The sequence below is a fragment of the Anabrus simplex genome, chromosome 1 (genome assembly GCF_040414725.1).
Source record: "Anabrus simplex isolate iqAnaSimp1 chromosome 1, ASM4041472v1, whole genome shotgun sequence".
Classification (NCBI taxonomy): Eukaryota; Metazoa; Arthropoda; class Insecta; order Orthoptera; family Tettigoniidae; genus Anabrus; species Anabrus simplex.
Window position 1 is genome coordinate 1545757253 of NC_090265.1, and position 21240 is coordinate 1545778492.

General features: G+C 38.8%; 1 protein-coding gene across 1 annotated transcript in view; it reads left to right on the forward strand.

The window, feature by feature from the left end:
- LOC136880215 (endonuclease G, mitochondrial) overlaps positions 1-18931 on the forward strand; it is a 40430-nt gene extending 21499 nt beyond the window's left edge. The window contains exons 4-5 of the mRNA XM_067153285.2: positions 4692-4872; positions 18532-18931. Coding sequence (XP_067009386.2) covers positions 4692-4872; positions 18532-18636 — 286 coding nt within the window. The 3' untranslated portion in view covers positions 18637-18931. The remainder of the gene's footprint in view (positions 1-4691; positions 4873-18531) is intronic.
- Positions 18932-21240: the final 2309 nt, after the last annotated feature.

The window sequence follows — 21240 nt, forward strand, 5'->3', positions numbered from 1 at the left end:
ATGCTTTAGACAAATCGTAGATTCCGTTGAAGAGTATCTGTCCGTTCAACCAGTCATTCCGTATCCATACGTCAAGGAAATTATCTGATCATCACCTAGTACTTAGCATAAATTAATTCAATAGATCCGTATATTATCATACTACTACAGTACTGTCTCGATTATCCGACCTAAACGGGACCTGGAGTATGTCGGATCAGCGAAAATGTCGGATAATACAGAATAACTTTGAATATGAACTAAAACAAACAGGAAGGTCATACTGTATTACTAAAACAATGACATGTTTTACGGTACATTATTTATTGAAGAATCAATTCAGTTGTACAGTACATGCAGTACTGAACCAAAATATTCCAAATGTCTTACGAAAAGAAACTTGTCAACAATTAAGGATGAAAGGAGTTTCCGCCGACATTTCCTCTTCAGTGTTTCCAGCACACGTTGGAACATAAATTTGATGTCATCACTTCTAAGTTGCTGCTAATTTGGGTGTGATGGAGCGTTGTCTAGTTGAAGAAGAGGTTTTGTAGGGAGATTGTTTGAAGCTGGAAATGTTTCTACATCTGGAACAAACTGTGTAACGAAACAGCCTTTAAAGATGTCAGCAGACATCCAGGCAGCCTTCTGATTCGTGTAATGGACTGGAAGAGAAGAAATATTTTTAAATGCCCTAGGCTTCTTTGATTTACCAATCATAAGCAATTTTCCTTTTAAGCTGCCAGTAACATTACTACAGTCAAGAACAGTAAATCTTTCCTTACTAGACTTGTAGCCAGGGCTGCGAGAGTTTTTGATAGCAGCATCCTGAAATTTCATCCAGTCTCATAACAATTAAAAATCTGATAACCGGTTAATCCTTCAGCAAACATTATTACTTGACATTCCTTTTAGAATGTCACAACCTCATCGGATTTAGTTTTTCTCCACAGATATTAAACTGCCTAATGCCGTACCGTGTTTTCCACTGATGAAGCCAACCAGCACTGGCAGGCAGTAAATGTAAGGGCGGTCCCCTTCATTAAACTCCTTCTGGAAGTACACCGTCTTTTCTTGCAGAATGGGGCCAGATATTGGCAGGCCCTTTTCCCGGTTTTGAGTGAACCAAAGAAACAGTGCTTCACTTACTTTTTCGTACACACATTTCTTCATTGTTTTTCTAATTTTCAGTGCTTCACTTGTTGCTCTGGTAGAGCACCATTTTTAAAAACCTTCCCTCTTTTTTTCCACTCTCCCACTGTAACACGCCCAATACCATATTCTGAAACCACTTTTGAAGAGCTTCCCTTTTGTCCAGTCTCTTGAACGCACTCAGCTTTTTTTCCATAGAAAGAATCACTTTCATCCGTTTACTCGCCATACTCACAGAGGATATGAAAAGTATAACATTCGCACCCGACCGATACTACACTGAACAATGACTGAGGAATCGCTCCACCTGTTCTTGAGAAAAAATCGGTCCTACCGCCAGCAGTCAGGCCAGTGGTGTTCCCACGGTCACACCCTCCACACCGAGTGTCCCAGAATTTAGTCTCCATCAAAAGCTCTAAATTAAGTCCACCAGTGTCGGATAACACGGAATGTCGGATAAGCGAAGGTCGGTTGAGCGAGACTCTACTGTATGTACTACAAGTTACTTAAGGAATAGAAACGCAAAATCAAAACTATATCTAGTTTATTAGCATGCTAATGTAATATAAAATTGAATAATATGCATCCATCGGCAATAAAGAAAGGAAAATCGTGTGAAATTACAAATATCATTCTCAAATGCTTGACTTCCGAGATAAACATATTTGAAAAATCTTTAAATTATCATCATATTTGCTTACATTTTCGTTAAGTTTCAAAAAATATACCATATCTTCCATGTTTAAATTGATATAAGGGGAAGAATAGAGACCAAAACTTTATTAATCCAAAGAGGAGTGGAATATCTTCCTTTTAATATTGTTTGGGATTTTCTTTGGGGCATCATTTAGGTTTCATCTTTCATTTCGGTCTGTTTGACCAAATTTACTTGGATACATGTTTGGATTCTTGTTTGGACTTTCACTTGTGACTCAACACGTTACGAGATAAGCATTACCATGTTTAAATCTGGGTTCAAAACACCCATGCAGTTATTAACATTCCTATCATAACCAAAAAATGAATAAATTAAAACTGTACATCACCGTATGTACAGAATAAATCAAATAATCTTACTACAGAGTGCCATAGATATGATAGTACGTCAGCCTAACCTGCGAAAATCGTGCCATGAATTCCTAATCATATGCCAATATATTTACTTATTCTCAAATATCTCTTCGCTGTGCCAAGATTTTGTCAAAGAAAACCATTCTTCATACTAGTGTTGACGCGCTGACCTTCAAATATATAAATATGCGAGACTCCATTCTATTCTTGAATATTTATATTACGTAATGTATACCAAACACGTAACCTATCAATATCTTCCGCTGAAAGTTACTACGAGACACATTATGCTTGGCTCAAGACATACATTCAACTTAACATGGCCTAAATCCTTCACTTGCAGTGCTAATCCAAATATAAATATAATATGTAACACAGGAATTCGCAATACAATCATCTATCCCATTCTCAAGCAACGAACAGAAACATATCTCCTCACTCTAATTACAACTTGCCACATTAACATTCCATTTCCTTCATATATATATATATATACTTCCATATTTAAAAATATATTCAATCAATTCCACTTAAATAACCTCTGTGTTACGGTAGCAATACTTAATAACCTGATTATTCTCTCATACACTGCAACTTCGTAATATTTCAAACATTTCCTTACAATACAATTATCGTACTGGCCATGATTGCAACACATTGACCTGACGTTTTAGGTTACGTCTCGTATCTCACCTGCATTTTCTACAACCACAACTGGTTAAACGTTTCACAGTCTACGCGTATGGATTGGCACTAAACATGCACGAATACTCAATCAGATCTATTTTCCATTAACCTTAAAATTATTACATTAGCACCATAGTTATATTGCAGAAATTGGCACACATCATCGGCTAATAATTGGCATTTATACTCTAATTTCCGTTCATTGGCACTAAATCTCTAACTTCTAGCACTCCTGCACACATATAAATATTTTTCATCAATTGATTTCAAATTCATTACGATGCAACTCATAATACTTATCTCGTAACGGGATTTTGCTGCTGGATCGCTCCTGGTCTAGGGCATCTTGGAGTAGGCAGCCCCTGCAGTCCAAAGATTACGTCATCTGCGGCTCCGGCTGGGGATCTTGGCTTGAGCTATTTCATCTTGAGCGACCATTTCCATCTGTTTAAGCTGACTCCATCTTGTCACCAGTTCTCATGAAATCATAAAAGAACAAATACACAGTAGAATTCATATTATACTGGTGAATAGTAGGCTACTCAATACGTAATATTTGTCTTTAGAATCTCGTATTGGTCGAAAATATTTTTTTTTTAATTTAGAGATTTCTCTAATTCGGCCTACTTTTTGCTATTTCTTTCGCTTAAACAGATATTGTCTCCCTCCTGGAAACAATAAATTATGCCTTCCTTAGCAAGGATTTGCCGCTATAATACTAATTTCGGCAATGTATGACTCGGCTGTAGTTTCCTTTCGCTTCTGAGTTTAGGTGTTACAGTAACAAATATTTTCCTTCAAATCTACGCCTTTTCTGCCGATATTTTTGCAGATGTAATCTTCACTGCTGTTTGTATATTAATACTTTAGTATTTAACGTTGCGTTGACCCTTTTATATCCTTCTGTAAGTCGTGCTGCTCCTCTTCAACTCGTAACTTTTTCTTCTCAAGGTAGTCAAGAATCGGTTTCATTCAAATTTTTTAGTCCATCATTATTTAATCTTGAGATTCCTTTTCCTTGCGGCCGGACGATATCGATTTACTAGATCTCTACTCTGTGTATTTGCACATTACCTGAAGCTATTGTGCGCCATATTTGTCCACTGTTTCCATGACATTTACGGCCGCTAATGTAACGTAATGGTACAATTATTTTATAGCAAAATATCTGTAGACACTTCTAAGTGGCCGAATCAGGAAGCACAAGCTTCTTGCTACTGAAGATATGTGCCTTTATCCCATCTAGTAAATAACAAAAACTACAAATTAAACAAAGTGTTGATTATATCATTGTCGGTACTGCTTGCAACATTTCTGAGCTTTGATATAATCAATGTTGGCAACAAAATTCCAAATTTATTGTAAACTCTTGGAGAGATCATTTAAATAAGAAAATTATTACTTCGAAATGAGGACTTGATGTGCGTAGTGACCTAGGTGCTGGCTTTCCACCCAGATGGCTGAGGTTTGAGTCCCAGTGGATCCTAGGGTTGAAATTTTCACCTGAAAAATCAGTTGCATTGGGCGTGACATGTGACCTTCAACCCCTAGCCAAACTCAGAATGGGTCATGGTGGTTCCAACAATTCCAGAAATACTTTGGATAAGATGATAAAAATTAGATAATGTTTCAGGCTAAATGCTTTTTCTATCTCTTTTGCAGTAAAAGTTAGATAAGAAAAGAAAAAAAGGAATAGTATAATAAATGTGTGTACTTAAAACAATAATAGTCTGAAGTTAAATTTTCATGTGCAGGACAAAGATGTTGTATAATATTGTTCTAACTGCTGATCTAAAATGCAGGAAAGAAGCTGATGGAAAGACTTACGTGAAGTATGAGGTCATTGGTGCAAACTCAGTTGCAGTCCCAACCCATTTCTTTAAGGTGATAGTGGGAGAGAAGAATGATCAAACATTGGAAATGGAGGCTTATGTGATGCCTAACCAGCCTATATCCGATGATACTCCACTAAATGTGTTTCAGGTGAGAGAGATCAATGCTTAAAGTAAATCCATATATTACATTAACACCAAATAAAGGATGCATAGCTCTTTTTTCATTTGTTTTTTCATCTTGTGGCAGTGACATTTACAAATACACTTCTATTGGGGAAATGTGTTTGTTTATTTTTTAACAATTTATTGCATGTTAGTGCTATATTGAATGCCACAGACGTCGAAGTATAGTAGTGGTTTAATGATGTGGAAAGTGTTTGAAATTCTCTGAGGTGTGTGTGACTGTTGCAACTATTCTTCCGATGTAATCCTCCTCTTATTGCACTGGAATTCCGTACACATTGCTCTTGTTAAAACTGCAGAAGAAGCACTAGAAGTAATTGTTCAGTGATGAGAGGTCTTGAGATTGAAGAGGTAATGCTTCTGTATAAGATGGCTTATTCATTCATTTTTGACAACACACAAAGGTATTAATTCAGACGATTGTAAATAACAGCAGTGAAGTATATTGAAGATCCGTCATGTTGGTACCACATTTGGTGATGCATTGTTATAAAAACATCTTGCAGCAGGCTCTAAGCAACATCTCTTTAAAATATGTTTCATACACAGATAGCTTTCCTTCATGAATGTGTTTTCATCATTTTTGGACAGAATGAGACTTAAACAACAATAATTTTACATCTAACATAATTTTAATTTATGGCAAAATTTGTATGGAGGAAACGCAACAAACACAGGCAACATTAATGTCCTGGGGCCTATTCCACGAACAAACTTTTCAACTTTTCAACTTTGCACTTTTCAATTCTTGCAGAGTGCAAAGTCTTTCTGTTCCACCATGATCTAGGTTGTACTTTTCAATGTTTTCACAAAGTGAAAAGTCTTTGCGAATGAGTGATCCGATCAAGTTTATTCCATAGGCAAACTGTATAATACTGTATGATTTTAATGCTTTATTTATCGCAGCGAACTTGACGGTATAAATGAGGTACCGGTACAGTTAGTTTTAAAGTTTTGACATGGGAAATAAAGGTTATTACAAGAAGCTGGCTGTGCTGGAAGTTGTCAAAGAGAAACTGGGCATCCTTTTTGGCAACTTTAAAAATAACCTCTCAAATGATGACACGCATCAATATTAACGAGAGTACCATCAACATATCCACACACAAAAGGAAATTCAACCTTCATTAGAAATCCTGTCACTGTATTATGTGGATTATCAGGCCAACGTAGTATGTTAGGAAATATTACATTTACGACTTTGGTAACAGTTCTGCGAATAATTGATTTTGATGTCCCATGAATAGCTGCTACACCATGCAGCTGGGCACCATTTTCTAACTAATGTAGGCATATAAGAATTTGTTCTTTTTCGGAAAGCGATTCACTTCTTTTTGTTGCGTGTTTCAATAAATGACCGATCATTTCAAGAACATAGCCTGTAATACAAAATCACTCACAAAATTCTGTCGATGAGGTTATAAAAATTAATCCTGTCTTTGTACGTTCTCTTGTTGGATTCTTCATCACTGTCCTCACTTGATGATAACAAAAGCCCTCGTCATAACGTGTTTACATCACTAAACCAAATTATACGCTGAGAAACTAGTGTACATAATTGTTAATTAACAGATGAAAAGGGAATAATCTCTTTGCTAGATTTCTGAAAACTTTTCACTTCATTTCTTTGCACTTTGCATTTCTCTACCAATGGAGGAACATAATAGGGTTGAAAAGTGAAAAGGTTCCTAACTTTTCACTTTGCAAGCTAAATCTGAAAAGTGACGGTGGAAGAAAATCTGAACTGAAAAGTGCAAAGTGAAAATTTCTGTGGTTTCCCATTTTCACACCAGGCAAATGCTGGGGCTGTACCTTCCTTCCCATTCCTAGGCCTTTCCTATCCCATCGTCGCCATAAGACATATCTGTGTCGGTGTGATGTAAAGCAAAATAAAAAAGCAAAGTGAAAAGTTGCAAAGTTTGTTCGTGGAACAGGCCCCTGGAGAGAATTCCTAAATTTAGATGCCATTGGGTGGGATACATGGATAAATAAAATCCTGACTGATGGGCCCAGATTTATTTATTTATTTATTTATTTATTTATTTATTTATTTATTTATTTATTTATTTATTTATTTATTTATTTATTTATTTATTTATTTATTTATTTCTTTCTTTCTTTCTTTCTTTCTCTGAACATAAACAAAAGGGCTGCCTAGAAGAGAGTGGGATGGGAAGAGGAGAATACAGAGTTGTCGGTTTTTTCTGTGGTGCAGTGTTTATTTGCTTCAAGTTTGCTGTTCAAGTGAACTAGCACAGTATGAAACAAGACGACAAGATATCGCAACACCATGCATCATTCCATGTGGACTTGACAAGTATCTGTCATCCAGCATTCTCAGGTTTTCATTGGATACTGCACACCTCTCTCTGGTGTGGTTTGAGTCAAAGAATAATTCCCCTTAGCTACCTAAGCTGTCTCTGGTGCAGCTCAGGGCAAGGAACATCAAAGCTGCCACTACATGTTAACATTTAGAAAAGTCCAGTAATAAACCTAGATCCCTACCTCCTAGTTTTGACTTTTCAGTTATCTTCACCAGGAGTTCTCTTGTTTTCTAACTGTCTGAATGATTCATGTTTGTGAGTTACTGTAGTCACGTCCTAGTTCTTGAACCATGGGCAACGGCTGAGTGGCCTAGTCAGTGGTCCTGAGAGTCGGGATACCAGTTGCTATGGAATGGGAGTGGGCATCTTGGACATATTCTGAGTCATGGCCCTCCTTGTGCTCAGGCGGCTAGGACTATACAATTCACCGGTGGTCCATAACCCGTTAGAGGAGAGATCCTCACTTGGACTATGTGCAAGTAGGGCAGCATCCTGCTTCATGAATCTACCGAGCTCAGAACACTTTAAGCAAGCCTCGGACCTATGGGAGTAACGGAGTCCCACTCCCATTTGACAGGCGAGGGACTCCTTGGAAACAACTTGGCGAACGAAATGGAATTCGATGGGGAGCTATCAATATTAATGGGGCTTATGGAAGAAAGAAGGTAGAACTGGCTGAGTCAGCAAAGAGGATGCATCTGGATGTGCTAGGAGTAAGTGATATTCGGGTAAGGGGAGATAATGAGGAAGAGATAGGAGATTATAAAGTGTACTTGACGGGTGTTAGAAAGGGAAGGGCAGAGTCTGGGGTAGAGCTCTTTATCAGGAATACCATTGCACGCAACATAGTTTCTGTTAGGCACGTAAATGAGCGAATGATGTGGGTAGATTTGTCAGTTGGAGGAATTAGGACAAGAATTGTGTCCGTGTATTCACCATGTGAGGGTGCAGATGAGGATGAAGTTGACAAGTTTTATGAAGCATTGAGTGACATCGTGGTCAGGGTGAACAGCAAGGATAGAATAGTGCTAATGGGCGATTTCAATGCGAGAGTTGGGAATAGAACTGAAGGATACGAAAGGGTGATTGGTAAATGTGGGGAAGATATGGAAGCTAATGGGAATGGGAAGCGTTTGCTGGACTTCTGTGCTAGTATGGGTTTAGCTGTTACGAATACATTCTTCAAGCATAAGGCTATTCACCGTTACACATGGGAGGCTAGGGGTACCAGATCCATAATAGACTATATCTTAACAGACTTTGAATTCAGGAAATCTGTTAGGAATGTACGAATTTTTTGCAGATTTTTCGATGATACAGACCACTATCTGATCTGTAGTGAACTAAGTATCTCTAGGCCTAGGGTAGAGAAATTGAAATCTGTCTGCAAACGAATAAGGGTGGAAAATCTCCAGGACGAGGAAATTACACAGAAGTACATGGATATGATTAGTGAGAAGTTTCGAACAGTAGACAGTTAGCAGGTTCAGGATATAGAAAGTGAATGGGTGGCATACACGGATGCTGTAGTAGAAACAGCAAGGGAATGCCTAGGAACAAGTGTGTGTGGAATGATGAAGTGAGAGCAGCCTGTAAACGTAAAAAGAAGGCTTATCAGAAATGGCTCCAAACAAGGGCCAAGGCAGACAGGGATTGGTACGTAGATGAAAGAAACAGAGCAAAACAAATAGTTGTTGAATCCAAAAAGAAGTCATGGGAAGATTTTGGTAATAACCTGGAAAGGCTAGGTCAAGCAGCAGGGAAACCTTTCTGGACAGTAATAAAGAATCTTAGGAAGGGAGGGAAAAAAGAAATGAACAGTGTTTTGAGTAATTCAGGTGAACTCATAAAAGATCCCAGGGAATCACTGGAGAGGTGGAGGGAATATTTTGAACATCTTCTCAATGTAAAAGGAAATCATCATGGTGGTGTTGCAAACAGCCAAGCTCATGGGGAGGAGGAAAAGGATGTTGGTGAAATTATGCTTGAGGAAGTGGAAAGGATAGTAAATAAACTCCATTGTCATAAGGCAGCAGGAATAGATGAAATTAGACCTGAAATGGTGAAGTATAGTGGGAAGGCAGGGATGAAATGGCTTCATAGAGTAGTAAACTTAGCGTGGAGTGTTGGTAAGGTACCTTCAGATTGGACAAAAGCAGTAATTGCACCTATCTATAAGCAAGGGAACAGGAAGGATTGCAACAACTATCGAGGCATCTCATTGATTAGTATACCAGGCAAAGTATTCACTGGCATCTTGGAAGGGAGGGTGCGATCAGTCGTTGAGAGGAAGTTGGATGAAAACCAGTGTGGTTTCAGACCACAGAGAGGCTGTCAGGATCAGATTTTCAGTATGCGCCAGGTAATTGAAAAATGCTACGAGAGGAATAGGCAGTTGTGTTTATGTTTCGTAGATCTAGAGAAAGCATATGACAGGGTACCGAGGGACAAGATGTTCGCCATACTGGGGGACTATGGAATTAAAGGTAGATTATTAAAATCAATGAAAGGCATTTATGTTGACAATTGGGCTTCAGTGAGAATTGATGGTAGAATGAGTTCAGGGTACTTACAGGGATTCGTAGTTTACATGGATCATCTGCTGAAAGGTATAAAATGTCTGGGAGGGATTCAGTTAGGTGGAAATGTAGTAAGCAGTCTGGCCTGTGCTGACGACTTGGTCTTAATGGCAGATTGTATCGAAAGCCTGGAGTCTAATATCTTGGAACTTGAAAATAGGTGCAATGAGTATGGTATGAAAATTAGCCTCTCGAAGACTAAATTGATGTCAGTAGGTAAGAAATTCAACAGAATTGAATGTCAGATTGGTGATACAAAGCTAGAACAGGTCGATAATTTCAAGTATTTAGGTTGTGTGTTCTCCCAGGATGGTAATATAGTAAGTGAGATTGAATCAAGGTGTAGTAAAGCTAATGCAGTGAGGTCGCAGTTGCGATCAGCAGTATTCTGTAAGAAGGAAGTCAGCTCCCAGGCGAAACTATCTTTACATCGGTCTGTTTTCAGATCAACTTTGCTTTACGGGAGCGAAAGCTGGGTGGACTCAGGATATCTTATTCATAAGTTAGAAGTAACAGACATGAAAGTAGCGAGAATGATTGCTGGTACAAACAGGTGGGAACAATGGCAGGAGGGTACTCGGAATGAGGAGATAAAGGCTAATTTAGGAATGAACTCGATGGATGAAGCTGTACGCATAAACCGGCTTCCTTGGTGGGGTCATGTGAGGGGAATGGAGGAGGATAGGTTACCTAGGAGAATAACGGACACTGTTATGGAGGGTAAGAGAAGTAGAGGGAGACAAAGACGATGATGGTTAGACTCGGTTTCTAACGATTTAAAGATAAGAGGTATAGAACTAAATGAGGCCACAACACTAGTTGCAAATCGAGGATTGTGGCGACGTTTAGTAAATTCTCAGAGGCTTGCAGACTGAACGCTGAAAGGCATAACAGTCTATAATGATAATGTATGTATGTATGTATGTATGAATGTAGTCTCAACCTCAGCAATAGTTACTTCTGATATTTCATCATACTTATCATCCTGGATCAGGCTTTCTTCTTATACATTTGACTTGATCCTCTGCTGGTGATAGAGATAGCTTGTGTTAGTGGAGAAATGATATTCATAATGCAGGAATATCATTACAGCCTGTTGCATGATAGCTATTGTCATCTCTATCAGCTTTTTCTTATCTTGGGCTTATCACAACAATGTTGTCTGCATAGGTTGTTCATTTATGATGACCATTCGAAACTACACCCAGACAGCAAGGTTTGTCTGCAAGTCAAATGATCCATTCCAGTACTAGATTGAATAAACAAGAGGCTAGTGCATCACCTTGTCTCAGACTGAATATCACTTATTATTTTACAATTCCTAAAAAATGTATTGTAATACTATATTCATCTGCAACATTTTTATTGGATTATGGGATAAAAAATGTAAGATGTATATTTTGAAATGTACACTATTATTAGCTCTTTGGTCATGCAAATCCCAAGTATTATTTGGATCTCAGGCTGTCTGTAGCGTAGTCGAAGTCTGTTAGTAGGGAACCCGAAATTTTGTGAATGTAATTTTGTGACCTTTTTTATTAACCGCTCAACGTGGAGTGCCGTACACTGCACGCCGACTACCTAACGCTCTCTGTCGTGGAGTGCTCCCATCCCATAGTTCCGGATTGCCTGAAACTGGGGAGAGAGCATTCATTTATTGCAATCCATTTGTTTGATACATGCATTACATTATCTTTGTTATAACTATTTATCTGGGCATTACTACATTAAATATTATATTTAAACCTACTAGTGATTACTGTATATCCATTCTGTATGTTATAACCCCCTATCTCTTTTTTTTTTTTTCCCTAGATGTAATACAGTGTTACATATTCTAGGACAAGTGCGTATCTTACCCTTCATTATTTTCATTAGTGCTTGTTTTAATCTTTCTTATTTCCTTTTGTCACATACTTTTGTATTTTATAGCATTGCACATTGTAATAAATTCAACAAAGTATAAGAACTTTTCCTGCAAAATTCCCCCTTGTAAAACTCTTCATATGAAATTTCTTGCATAAAAGTTCACTTTATAAATAATTTTGTTGTGTTTCATGTTTTACTTCTTGGAGTGCCATATGGTGATGCTATCTTGAAATTTTGAAGGAACAAAAATCAGTGTTATCGCTTCATGTTCAACCCTTGATAGAACGATTGCTGTAAAACTCTATTCATAATTATTATTATTATGGTATGTCCACCATTTTATTTGCTAGACCTACCCAGGGCCTAGGGAGGGGCAAGCTAGCCCATGCAGGCAACCATTCGGGACGAAGAAAGGAGTGCAAGGCCAGTCCCTCTCCGACATCTCCCTGGAAGCCTCTGGCCACTACTAGAAACCTCTAGAGGATTAGGAGCCAAGAGTGTTATGGATATATCCAGCTTCTGGATTGTTCGCAAGCTGCTAGTTGTCTGTATAAGTCGAACAGGCAACCAGTGAGTGGCTCAATTTGAAGTTCTGTTCAGTGTGTTGGGGACTCATACTATGTACGTACTACCGTGGAGTACTGAGTACTGCCATAAATACTGTACAGTCTGAAAGTGTGTGCATTATTGCTGCGAAATTCAGTTGAGTGAGTGCAGTACGGAGTAACTTACAATTGATTTAGTGGACTGTTCCAGTTGTAGGTTTGTTTCTGTTGTGTTCAGTTGTTCTGTCATGAAGCTGAGTCTGTCTTCAGTGAAGTCGGGAGTGCCTCGAATCAATCAGCGTGGAATCTACGGAAGACTGTTGGAGTGTTCGACAGGAATGAATGTCTGCGACATATGTGACAGATGGTGCCCAACGTGCATAATTGGAAACTGTGTATTGCATAACTATAACTAGTGTGATTGTGTTAACTTGCGAAAGAGTAAACCACTGGTGTGACTATGTTGGCGTGAGTAGAGAGAGCGCGACCTGTGAATTAGCGTGTCTGTGTAAGTGTACTAGTAATTAGTAGCTACTAAATCTTAGTCGTATAATTAAACACTACCAGTTGTGTGTTCATATATCACCCCTGTCACATTTCACCCGGTGTCAGAAGCGAGATTAAACTGGTAGCTTGTATTGTAGTTTTAGAAATTTCTAATGAGTAGCAAAATGGATGCTGAAAATTTCCATGCTCTTTTCAGTAAGTTCATTGATGAAAAATGAATGGCATAAGGCTTTTAGTGGCAGGAGTGTCCAAGGACATGTTCGGCTCGCCAGGTGCAGGTCTTTTTGATTTTACACCCGTAGGCAACCTGATGAGGATGAAATGATGATGAAGACGACGCATTCACCCAGCCCCCGTGCCAACAAAATTAACCAGTGATTGTTAAAATACCTGACCCTGCTGGGAATCGAACCCAGGACTCCTGTGACCAAAGCCCAGCATGCTAACCACTTAGCCATGGAGCCAGACTGATGGACTTAAATCTAGTCAAAACAAGCTTGTATTTAAATACAACCAGGTCCAACTTAGAAGTGGTCTTAAAAACCAGTTTCACCTAAATAATGAACTAAAATCAAGCCAGGAAACATTTAAGTGCGAGCTGAAATCAGAACTAAGTGATCTGGAGAGTGGACAGGTAAATTTAGAAAAGGAAATGCACTCTTATGAAACAAAATCGGTGATGCTGTGCAGGACTTTAACAAACTGGACAAGAAGCTGTCTGAAGCAATACCCCAGGTCATGGAATTCGGAGTTTGAGACCTGAGGGAGGAAATGAGTGCCCTGCATGAAAGGGCGATGGCCATAGAGACTCGAATAAAGCCCACCAGCAGTGATGATGGCTCTACTGTTTTGAAAGTGAAACCCCATGTTACAAGAGGACCACTTCCTAGAGATTTTCCAGATCCTGTTCGAGACCATCTTTGAGCACAATGGATGGACATCGGATAGTGCTATTACACCTAATCGTTGGGCTACATGGACATGTAGTGGAGGTACTACGCAGCTTCTGGTCAGATACCGCCTATAAAGAGATTGTAAGATGCAATGGTAACTACCAGTTGACAGCTGCCTACCATGTCTAGCTACAAAAGAGGACCCAGCGTGCCAATGGAACGCTGCCAAATTGAGCAACTAGACCCCATGACTCTGAACAGGCTAGCCCAGGATCACATCCAGCGCAAGGTAGTCTGTACCTTCATCGATGGGCTCTACAACACCGGGATCCATCAGAAGTTGATGCTTGGAAGGGAGCATAACCTTGGGGGCACTGGGCTGTAAATATGGAGGCAGTAAAAAGGCACTGTGGCACCAATTGTCAAGATGTTAAAGCCCCTGTGGGATCACGTGTTGAAACTGCGGTGAGTGATGGTACCCACCTGCAATGAGGTGATGGTGACAACACAGCTGGAGGGACCTCTACAAACAGTCAGCTTGCTTGTGGAACCTGGTCCATCGGTCACCGAACAGGGACTCTACATGGCCAGGACACATGTCCTGGCATGAAACTGCATTCTGGTATGAATACCGAATTCAACATTGCGGGACTAGTTGGTACTCAGCAGGACCAATCTTGGGACATGTGAACCAGTTATGGAGGTTGTGTCAGTGGGCAACAAGGACGCACATATCCTGGGAGATGATTGTCCATATGGACCATCTGGTGTTGTATCGTGGAGCAGCTTAGAATGAGCAGCTGTAAGGAGGGGTCATTATGATTGTATGTCTGCCATTTTATTTTCTGGGCCTTGCCTGGGTATCGACAGGGGTCAGCTAGCTTGGTCCCACCTGAGCAGTCGACGTAATTACGTAGGTATTGAGTTTGCCTGCGCAGCCAACCAGTCGGAATGAAGCGAGGAGTGTAAGGCCAGCCCCACTCTGATGTCTCTCTGTCATCTCTCTGGAAGCCTCTGACCACAAATACAAACCTCTACAGGATTGGGAGCCGAGAGTGTTCCAGGTGTATCCGGTTTCTGGATTGTTCATGAGCTGCTAGGTGTGTATATAAGCTGGACAGGCAAACGAATGAGTAGCTCAGTTTGAAGTTCTGCTCATTATGCTGGGAGGGTGGGCGGCTTAGTACTGAGTACTGTGGAGTACTGAGTACTGTGCGAGTACTGCCATGGAGTACTGAGTACTCTGTTAGTACTGCCGTGTAGTACTGTGTGTATGCTGCCATGGAGTACTGAGCACTCTGTGAGTACTGCCATAAACATCATACCGTCTGAAAGAGTGAGAGAGAGAGAGAGAGAGAGAGAGAGAGAGAGAGAGAGTGAGTGAGTGTGTGTGTGTGTGTGTGTGTGTGTGTGTGTGTGTGTGTGCGCGCGCGCTGTGGAGTTCATTTGAGTGAGTGCAGTATAGAGTAACTTACAGTTGATTTGGCAAACTGTTCCGATTGTGAGGTGTGTTTCTGTTGTGTTCAGTTCTGTTCTGTCTTGGAGCTGAATCTGTCTTCATTGGAGTCAGGAGGCCTCGAGTCGGTCAGCAAGGAGTTTGTAAAGACTGGTGGAGTGTTCGACAGGAATGAGTGCCATTGGCTTGTATGACAGACAGTACATGACGTGCATAATTGGAAACTGTGTAGTACATAACTGGAACTAGAGTGATTGTGTTAACTTGTGATAGAGTGAACCACTGGTGTGACTATGTTGGTGACTGGGCGAGACGCACAGCTGTGAGCTTGCATCCGGGAGATAGTGGGTTCGAGCCCCACTGTCCGCAGCCCTGCAGATGGTTTTTTGTGGTTTCCCTTTTTCACACCAGGCAAATGTTGGGGTTATATTGCTTCCTTCTAACTCCTAGCTAGGCCTTTCCTATCCCATCGTCTCGCCATAAGACCTAAGCCTCTCTATGTCGGTGCAATGTAAGGCAAATTGTAAAAAAAAAAAAAAAAAAAAACTGTTTTGGTGCGAGTAGAGATAGTGCAATCTGTGAATTAGTGTGTCTGTGTAAGTGCACTGCTAATTAGTAGCTACTAAGTCATCTTAGTCATTCAGTTGAAATGCTACCAATCGTTTGTTTATTTATCATCCCCATCACGTTACAATATCAATCTACATTACGATAACAATTTCTTTAAATTGTTTTTTAAAAGAAATGCTTTTGTTATTGTTTGTGCCCATGATAGAATAATGAGTATTTGTCCGAGAAAGTAGTTTTGTTTTGTTTTGCAGTTTAATTTGAAGATGCCAAAAGTTGTAAATATATATTCAAAAATGAAAGGTTGTACGTGGCACTAACAATAAATTAACCCAATCGCTTCAGGTTTAATGGTTCCTGGCGCTCGCTTAGAAATCAGATTTAAATCGTCCGCAACACGAGTTAGCCACCCGGTCAGGACAACAAGGATGTTAGAACGAAGATTTTATGTAGTAAGTCTCAAAACGTTAGGGTATTTGTAGACACACTTCACACTACACATTATCTCTTGAAGATTTGGGGTCTTGGTACATTTATCTTTGCTCCAATATAATTGTATGTGAGGCTTATGAACCTGGAACATCAGCAGGCTGAGTAACTTGTGAAAGGCAGTGTTCAGAAAGGTGAAGATGTTAATGTACTTGACATATTGTTGAGCATGAAGGGAGACCACAGAGCATTTATTGACCATTGTGTGAAGGCACTGTGGAGAGTGAAATTGCAATTTCCTTTTTTGGGAATATCCTGAAGGACTTGAGGACCAATGCTTCTCCAGAAACTCTAGAAATGCAGTTATATGTGTATTTTCATTCTCAGTGTTAGTTATTTGTATGTATTTGAGGTTATATGGTATTACTTGCATAAGGTTTTCTTCTAACATTGATTTAACATAAACAACACTTTTTTATTTACTGTTACAACAAAAAATTTAATTTCTAACCCACTTTGACTAAGATTTTTATACCACTTTTCCTGAATTTATTCACCACTTTTCAGGGTCCCTCATTAGTGTTTTATGTCATGCTGTTATAATGTTGAATATTTTTGTAGTGGTGTGGTGCTCAAGATTTGGTGCATTGTACAGACACTAAAAAAAAAAAAAAAAAAACACCTCTCACTCGTAATAACTAATAATATTATTGGTTTTTGCGTCCCACTAACTACTCTTATGGTTTTTAGAGATGCCACCCCTAATAACTATTTTACATAGTCCCAACAGTGAGTTTACACAAAAACCTTTACAGCACTTTCACGGATTAACAGTACATATTACCGAGCGAGTTGGCCGTGCGGTTAGGATTGCACAACTGTGAGCTTGCATCCGGGAGATAGTGGGTTCGAACCCCACTGTCGGCACCTCTGAAGATGGTTTTCCGTGGTTTCCCATCTTCACACCAGGCAAATGCTGGAGCTGTACCTTAATTAAGGCCACAACTGTTTCCTTCCCACTCCTAGCCCTTTCCTATCCCATCGGTGCCACAAGACCTATCGGTGTCGGTGCGATGTAAAGCAACTTGTAAAAATAAAAATAAAATTATTGAGAGTATTCTTTTACACATTCCCTGAGGTTTTGCCCTTGCACTTGCAGACTAAACAAGAAAGAAAATAAAGATGTATCTTGAGACTTCATTTCAGTCTCTACAAATAAACACAAATCATTATTATTCATTATTATGTCTACCAAACCGTGGATAGTACAAAGTGTAATTAATTTTTTTCTTCCATCAGAAAGCATTTCCTATTATCATCCATTCCTACGGGTGGAGAGTCAGAACAGTCACAGCCTAATTCACATCAAACATCTGCGACTGCGTGACTGATCGCAATTCTTCACTTTTTGAGCACAATGAAGTACTGTATCATGTATCTGAAAAACATTTTTACAATTTGCTGTACGTCACACCGACACAGATAGGTCTTGTGGTGACGAAGGGATAGGAAAGGGCTAGCAGTGGGAAGGAAACGACCATGCCATAATTAAGGTACAGCCCCTGCATTAGCCTGGTGTGAAAATGGGAAACTACGGACAAAGAACTTTAGGGCTGCCAACAGTGGCGTTTTAGTTTTAACCCACTATCTCCCAAATGTAAGCTGATAGCTACATGAGCCAAACTGTGCAACCACTTTCTTGGTCTCTGCAAAACTACAACCTTAAAAGTTTGAAATAGAAATATCGATACTGGTACTCGGCACTTTATTAAATTTTATGGTGCAAAGCCGTTATAATTTTAACTTAAGTCCATGTGGTTTTTCCTTTGCCATTACGTTTAAATGTAAACAGTGTGATTCACTGACTTAATGTTGTTCCATGTCCGGGATTAAATTGTTTTCCTTTTGCAATACTCTAACCATACTTTGAACCATGAATCACTTTGACGAGGGAAGATGTGAAAAAATATTTCATTTTCCTAATTACCCTTTTTCCTTGTTGAATTACTTCACCTGCATGCACTACTAGAGGTCATTTTATTGTTTTTAAAAATGATCTTTATAAAAATACACCACTCTTTAGCTCTAGCACATTTCAGTTACTGGTACAACATGTGCACCATGTGCCTCTGCTTGAGAGACTAATGCTTGATACTCTGTGAGGCCAGACATGGCGAGTTGAGTGACATCACACATAAATCTTTCCCAAGCAATTACTATTGAAGGAAGTAATGTACAACAAAAATAAAAACACTAGTTTGCATTTCTTCATATGCCTTAATATGAATGGAAGTTAATTTTTGTGATGTATTCCTCTTTAAGGAAGATTGTGATTTACTTTTGTAGCTTTTTAATCATCACTGGCAGGAATTCTCTGTATTTCATCACAAGTGTGAACTTGATAATTCTTTTGACATCTCATAAACATGATTTAAGTAGTCTTGTATGTTTTCAGGTTCCTCCCGAGAGCATTGAAAGAGCAGCTGGTCTTCTCTTCTTTGATCGCATATCCAGAGATAAACTCCGTTGTATAAATGGTCGTAAAACAACTTTTGTTTGATGAAAGTTCTAGTGGTGCGAAACCACTTTAGTATGTTTGTAATATAAGATGACGTATGAGTTAAAAGGAAACTTACTAGTCCTTGGCTGTGATTGCCGTTAATATTTTAATGGTTATGGACTGAAGTGAAGCAGCTGCTAAGAGTATTTCGACAAAATATTACTTTTATAGTTTATTTGATGTTTTATTGTATTTATAAACTCTGTTACTTGTCTAGTACTAGATTTATTTATTGCCTAGACATGTGTTTCAAGTATGAAATATATATATTTTAGTAAAAGTTTATGCTTTATTACATTGTTGTCTTTTTTCTTAATGAATATCTTCAAAAATTTATTGCTAACACCCAAGGTACGAAATCTGAGGAACAAATGAGGAGAGAAATAGTGGTTGGAAGAGTGGCTAAATTTCTAGAAAATAGAAGAGAATTAGAGTAGATGAAGCATTATCTGGTCCTGTAATAAAGAGGATGGTCCTGCAGGGCAGTATTATTGGACTTTTATTTCTTCTTATGTACATAAATAATATGAGTAAAGAACTGGAATCACAGATAAGTTTCTTTGCAGATGATGTTATATGGTGTAGAGTAATTAATAAGTTACAGAGGATTGTGAGCAACTGCAAGAAAGACTGCAGTTATGTTGCAAGATGATCAGCCGACAATGATATGATGGTAAATAGGATGAAAAGTCAGATTATAAATTTCACCAAGAGGAAAAATCCTCTCAGTTTTTTTAATTGTTTATTTTATATTTTAAGTTGCTTTACGTTGCACTGTCACAGATAGGTCTTGTGGCGACAATTGGAGAGGAAAGGGCTAGGAGCAGGAAGGAAGCGACCGTGGTCTTCCTCTCGGTTTTGAATTACTGTGCTGATACAGTGAAAGTACCTCATGGGGATCACTGTAAGTACTCAGGTATTAATATGAGGGGTAATCATATTAATGATGTTGTAAATAAAGGTTACAGATCTCTTCATGTAGTTATGAGTATTAAGGGGTTGTAGTAAGGATGTAAAAGAGAGGGCGTATAAGTTTCTGGTAAGACCCCAATTAAAGTATGGTTCCAGTGCATGGGACCCACATCAGGATTACTTGATACGAGAACTGGGAAAGGTCCAAAGGAAAGCAGCATGTTTTGTTCTGGGTGATTTCCAACAAAAGGTTAAGGTTACAAAAATGTTGTAAACTTTGGATTTGGAAGACTTGGGAATGAGGAGACGAGCTACTCAAGTAAGCGGGATGAGCTGTCTGTGGAGAAATGGCATGGAATGACATTAGTAGATGAATAAGCTGAAGTGGAGCTTTTAAAGGTAGGAAAGATCATTATATGAAGACTAGCAATTACCCGCGGCTTCACTCGCGTGGATTTCGTAATTTGATCAAAATAATCGCTCCTCGGCATTGTACTAAGACATTATCTGAAAATTCCTAAAGTATAAAAACTCACCCAAAAATTGAGTTTCATTTACCCCAGAAATTCTTTGTAAACGATGTTTGTGGTATTACCTTTTGGTTCTAAGACGACCATGCGACATAGAACTGTACATGTGAGGAACAGTCTTCTCTCAAGTTGAAAAAATAAGTACATGTTTTTTTTATTTTTAAAGGAGATTCCAATTACCTGTTCCCACATCTGTAACATCTTCAGTTTTTGAGATATACATAAGTATCCCCATAAAAAGAATTCAACCCCTTGTTCAGTCCTTCCCCCACCCCCACCCCAATCTAAGTGTATTTTCCGAAAACAAAAATACGTGTTTCTTTATTTTAAAAGGAGATTCCAAATACCAATTTTCACGTCTGTAACATCTTCAGTTTTTAAGATATAAGTATAATTCAACTATTTCTCACTTCTTTTCACTCCCCGTTAAGTGCGTTCTCGGAAAACAAAAAGGTATATGTTCCTGTATTTTTAAAGGAATTTCCAAATACCGAGTTTCTTGTATCTAACATGTTAAGTTTTTGATATATAATGCAAGTATACCGGTACAGATTTTAAAAATTCACCCGCTTTTCCAATTCTTTTCAGCCCCTTAACTGAATTTTCCGAAAACAAAAAAAAATATGTGTTTCATTGTTTTTAAAGGAGGTTCTAAATACCAGTTTTCATGCCTGTACGTTTGTAACCCCTTCACTTTTTGAGATAAATGTATACTCATAAGAATAATCCAACTTCTTCTAAACTTCTTTCCACCCCTTTCCCGCCTTAAGTGGACTTTACGAAAACAAAAAAATACGTGTTTATTTTTGAATGGAAATTCAAAACACCAACTTTCACGTCTGTAACATCTTCAGTTTTTAAGATAGAGTATCCTCATAAACATATTCCAACTCATTTTCAACCCCACACCCCTTACGTCGATTTTCCGAAAAAAACAAATGCGTGTTTCTTTATTTTTATGGGAGATTCCAAATAATAATATTCGCATCTGTAACATCCACAGTTTTTGAGATATAAGTATCCTCATAAAAGTAATTCCTCTTTCCCCCCCCCCCCCAATTCCTACCCGTTAAGTTGATTCCCGCCTCCCCACAATTGCGTGTTTCTTTATTTTTAAGAAGCTTCCAAATACCAATTTTGACGACTTTAACACCTTTAGGTT